The sequence below is a fragment of the Castor canadensis genome, chromosome 9 (assembly GCF_047511655.1).
Source record: "Castor canadensis chromosome 9, mCasCan1.hap1v2, whole genome shotgun sequence".
NCBI lineage: Eukaryota > Metazoa > Chordata > Mammalia > Rodentia > Castoridae > Castor > Castor canadensis.
This window is the reverse complement of record NC_133394.1, coordinates 52238670-52244117: the sequence shown is the minus strand read 5'-3', so window position 1 is coordinate 52244117 and position 5448 is coordinate 52238670. Positions and strand designations below refer to the sequence as shown.

The 5448-nt window shown below is 32.2% G+C and overlaps 1 protein-coding gene across 1 annotated transcript; it reads right to left on the bottom strand.

Annotated features, from left to right (window-relative positions):
• Window positions 1-1786: 1786 nt before the first annotated feature.
• Window positions 1787-4908, bottom strand: Fabp2 (fatty acid binding protein 2). The gene is made up of 4 exons (XM_074041069.1): window positions 4842-4908; window positions 3209-3381; window positions 2235-2342; window positions 1787-1837 (listed from the first exon to the last, which is right to left on the bottom strand). Exons 1-4 carry the CDS (start codon window positions 4906-4908, stop codon window positions 1787-1789), a joined length of 399 nt encoding a protein of 132 aa, XP_073897170.1.
• Window positions 4909-5448: the final 540 nt, after the last annotated feature.

Sequence of the window (5448 nt, the reverse complement as noted above, 5' to 3'; positions counted from 1 at the left end):
CGTATAATTCCTTTCGAACTATTTTCTAGTATTCGTAATTATATACTTATACTACTTTGTATGCTGAGAACATAGTGAACACATATGTCACTTAAAATCACTTTCCCAGATTCCTTAGGATCTTCTATTTTTTATTTTTTTTTTCATTTTTCTTTTATTATTCATATGTGCATACAAGGCTTGGTTTATTTCTCCCCCCTGCCACCACCCCCTCCCTTACCACCCACTCCACCCCCTCCCGCTCCCCCCCCCCAATACCCAGCAGAAACTATTTTGCCCTTATCTCTAATTTTGTTGTAGAGAGAGTATAAGCAATAATAGGAAGGAACAAGGGGTTTTGCTGGTTGAGATAAGGATAGCTATACAGGGCATTGACTCACACAAATGTTTGACTTAGTCCATCCTTTGATTCCCATCCTATTATTCAAAGTAGTATATACTGGTAAATAAACACATCCAGAAAAGCATCTCTTCTTTCCTACTCTAGGAACAGAATGTCAGTGTTTGACATCTCATATGTTACCTCATAATAAATCCATACATCACTGTCTTCTAGGGTACAGGGTTCTGAGTTTACCCAGTGTAATATTTTGACTCCTTGCCTACTTTGTTGCTTAACTGAGGCGCCCTCATTTGCAGGTGCACCAAAAGAAAGTTAACTGCAGGTAACTGACTCCAAAACTATCTAGTTGGCAAGATACTACAAGAGACTTGGTTCTTTGATGAAATGAAGCAAATTTCCATCTTAGAATGAAATATAGATGTTGCCAAAGTGCTGCTTTCTAGGGATGGCAGAAGCAATTTCATGGAAACCAAAACATATTACTAGTTTTAGAGAAAGCACCAACTGGTTTTGCTGTATGCTTTATATTCTTGCCACAGGGAATCATACTTAGCAGAGTCTCCACCATGAATACACATATTCAGTATAGAAAAAAAACTTTGAAAAGATAGCTGAAGCACAAAGAAAATGAAAATCATTTAAGACTTCACTATCCAAAGTAGCCTGTGTTAACATTTATGTATATGTGTGTGTACTCACAATATCTATGTATAAATGCATCACATATGCGTTTATGTACCTCCCAGCATATATGTACAAATACATGGTACATACACACAAATAAATGCTATCATGTGCGTATATTATTTTGTAAACACTTTAAAAATCGACAACTGTATCAACATTTTCTCATTCATTAGATATTTCTCTATGTTTTAAGAAACAAGGAAATTATAAGTTAGTGAGAAGTCAATACATGTAACCTAGAGAATATAAGAAGTCATAAAGAAAAAAATTTAACCGAGTAACTTTTAACCCCACCAACTTGACATATTTACTATGATTTTTATGCATGATTATTTCATTTTTAAGATATGTTTATATTTTCATATATACTCATGTGTATTTACATATGTATATTTACATAAACATATAAAATATGTGTGTATGTATAGATATCCTCACACATATATTCATTTGATCAGATTTGTGTTTTAGAAGGCTTCATTACAAAGCAATGTGAAAACAACATTTATTTTTTAGCTTTAAAAATTTTGCCAATTCTTTTAAAACACACATATATGTGTATCTTAAGAGCAGAAAACAAATTAAGTCCTAATTAACTTTTATACTTTTGCTTTGACAAGACTGGAAATATACCAATGTTTCTAAAAGGACTAGTCAGTCAATAACCTTATACTCGATGGGGAGAGAAAAGCAGTTTTGGTGCAGTACAGATCTTCCATTCAGTTTGTATTCTGGGCTGTGCTCCAAGAACCAGGCTTATTCCTTTTTCAAGATCCTCTTGGCTTCTACTCCTTCATACTTGTAAGTCTGAAAGGTGTTAATAAGCATAAAAGAATTTACTGTTAAAATAAAATCCTAAATTAAGAAAAATATTAAAATTAGAGCTTAGAATGAGCTTATGGTATGTTTTTCTTATACCTATCAAGAACATTTTATGCAGCTATGGGTACTCCCATTAAAAACACATTTGGGTTGTTATCATTTACATTTGCAGTTAGATTAAAATAGGTATTGATGTATATAACATATAAATAATTTTTTTAATTAATACACATCAAAAGTTTATATTTTTTAAATAAGTGAGCTTTATAAGAAAAGAAGTATGTCTATTTAATAAAACCATAACTCAATAATAACAGAAAATTCTTGTTATGCAATCATTTTTATCTTTGGAAAATAGGTATAAATCTTTTTTACAACTCACCTGGATTAGTTCACCACCCACAACTTCTCGGATAGCAATCAGTTCCTTTCCATTGTCTACGCGTTTGAAATTTCCAATAAGTTTACTTCCCTCAAGGTGCCAGTTCCCCTAGACAATAACAATGACAAGGTGGCCTTTGTTAGGGTCTTACATGTGTCAGGCACTGTTCTGATTTCTATACATTCACTTTTTCATTTGATTTTCACACCCACCCTAGGAACTAATACTATTACCTCCATTTACAACTAAAGAAACTAAGATGGCGTAGTAATCCCCTCAGAGTAACAGAGCCAGGCTTGGACACAGGCTACTGGGCTCTACACTTTATGTTGGTAACGATCATGCACACCTTCTTTAATAATTATCATGTGCTGAATTTTAAGGCAGATGAGTGGCATCACTGATAAAATATTGAACAGTTAAAATTGTTTTGCAAGCATATATAGTTTAACCAGAAAAACTCTGAGACCAAAAATGTTTTTAAAAACTGGTTGAAAATAATTACTTCCTAAAATTTTTATCTTAAACATGAAAAGATACATTCCCAATAATCTAAAATGTAGCATTAGACCTTTGCATTTGATTACTCACTCACCCATTTATTATTTTATTAACGAATTATTACTTCAATACATTTATTACGTGGTTATTATGTTTAAGTTACATAACTCTAAAAGCTTTTGTTGCTGCTAGTGTATAAACTTGAAAAAACTGACTTCTATATTAAATCACTCAAAGGATACATTTCTGATTCTTATTGTTCGGTCCAGATCCTTCACAGATGTGTATGAAAATAAAAACACTATATACTTAAAAATCCTGCCAAGTTATACAATATAAAATGTAAACAGACTGTTGACTTCTTCAGTAAACAAAGAGGAATTGTATTAATTAGACCATCCAATGAGATAAAAGCAGATTGCTCAGTATTGGGTAGAAAAATCAAGAATGCATTGCTTAAAAAAATTTCTTACATTGACTTCAGTTCCATCTGCTAGGCTGTAATTAAAGGTGACACCAAGTTCGAAAACAATTTCAATGTTTCGAAAAGTACTTGCTTCTTTGACAGTGAATTTATTTCCTTCTTGTGTAATTGTCAGTTTCAAATTATCTTGAGCTGCAATCTTCCTTTTCACCACATTAACACCTTCAAAAGAAAAGAGATCAGAAAAATCAAAATCAAAATACCAGAAAGTGTTTATTTTTCTAAGTTCCATTTTTTTATTGTTAATTTTTATTTTGAGGATAGAAAGAAAACCCAGTAGTATTGCCTTTGCACATCAGTATTCAGATTTCTTCTAGAGAAAAAGTTCAGGCTCAGTCAGACCAAGACAACTGACAAGTTGTTTTTCCAAACTTAAGAAAAATTAAGTAGTAGAATAATTAATAATCATAATGTTAAAAATTTAATACGGGGGATAAGGGATAAGAAAGAATAATGGGGTGAATTTGATCAAAGTATGTTATATGCATGTATGGAAATATCGCCGCAATGAACCCTTTTGTGTAATTAGTATACGTTAATAGAGAAAAAGAGAGCAAAATGAAAAAGAAAAATTAACTGAAGTACAGAATTATAGCCTCTTAGAGCTGACTGATTTTAGTAAGACTGACAAACTTTTTGTCTCAGTGTGAAGTAAATCAAATTCCTGAAATTTCAAATGAATTATTAAAAGGTATATTTAAAAAGAAACAGATACAATTATTCATATTCACTATTTTTAACACCACTTTGCTTTCTATAATTGCATTTATTTATTTATTTACTTATTTATTTTGACCTAGGGTCTGGCTATGTAATCCAGGCTGGCCTCCAACTCATAATTGTCTTGTCTCAGCCCTTTATGTTCTGGGATTACAGACATGAACCACCACACCTAGTTTACTTTTAAAATTTGAATTTCATAATTACTGCTTTTTGTGGAATTTCTGACTGATCCAAGACAGAAAAATTATCAAAGTGTATGGCCAAATTCATTATTATACAATGTCCAAATTCCATAAACGTGGCCTCTTTAAACTGTAGGATATAATAGATGCAGCTTTTTATTTTGGGGAATGACACAAATTTGTTTGCCTAACTTGCACGGTGGCTAGTCTTCCAGAATATTAGACAGTATTATAAAACAAATTAAACCTCCTCAAAAAAAATACAGTTTCTTGAAGCTGTTCCTAAAGTTGTAAGTCAGAGAAGAGAATTAAATCTAATTTATTCAAAGTGGGTTTCGATAAAGCTGTTTTCTACCTTATATGATCTTTGCTTTTCCATTCATGTTCTGTAATTCAATGTTTTAAAATGTGGAAATTATTACTATCATTGTCTTTCCCTAAACAAAAGGTGTCAAGTTTTAGTTATGTAGGTAAGCCAAGAGTTAAAGAGTGAAGGAAACATATTTGGATCTTTCCCTGTGTGTTTTAGAGGTGCTCAGAATCTTTCCTTTCCCTAGTAAGACAGTGTATTCTTTCTAAAGCAGGAAGTGACAATACGGTTTTCCCTACTCCGAACCATTACAGGCCTGGATCCTCACCACACTAGGAGCCACTCTGAAGCTGGAGAAGTATCTGTGAGAAAAGAAAGAAACAGCCAGCAAGAAATGAAGTTCTTACCCATTTTTTCCATGAACTTGTCATAGTTTTCACTTCGGTCTACTTTCCAGGTTCCATCAAATGCCATGATCTCAGTTGAGTTGGCCTCTCAGCAAACAGAGATTCAGTCCTATCATTAGGAGAGCATTTATTCTATTTCTTATCATAGAACCAACTTCATGCTGTGATGTGGAGTTTAAAGTTCAAGAGATCACCTTACTAATTCAATGCCAAGCCAATTTGTTTCTCTTTGCATATTTTTTTATCTTCTTCTGAGATTCAACTGAATTAAAACTTGATAAGAATACTTTATACTTATCAAGTATACTGAATACTTTATATTAAGTATATACTAAATATAAAACTACAATTTGTAGGCATATACATTTCAAGATTAAGAATGCATAGTGTCTGAAGATAGTTTTCTACTTACAACTTCAAAGTACACGCTATATTGGAGCTAACGTAATTTTCAGGATACATAAGCTAACACCTGGAAAGTGAAAATATTAATGGCCTATCTCTTTTTTACAGTAGCAATTGCCTAGTAAAATCAGACGTCATGCAAAAAGCAGTTGAAAAAAAGTTAGTATGACTCTTGGTACTGAAAATTTATTTTTTTTGATTT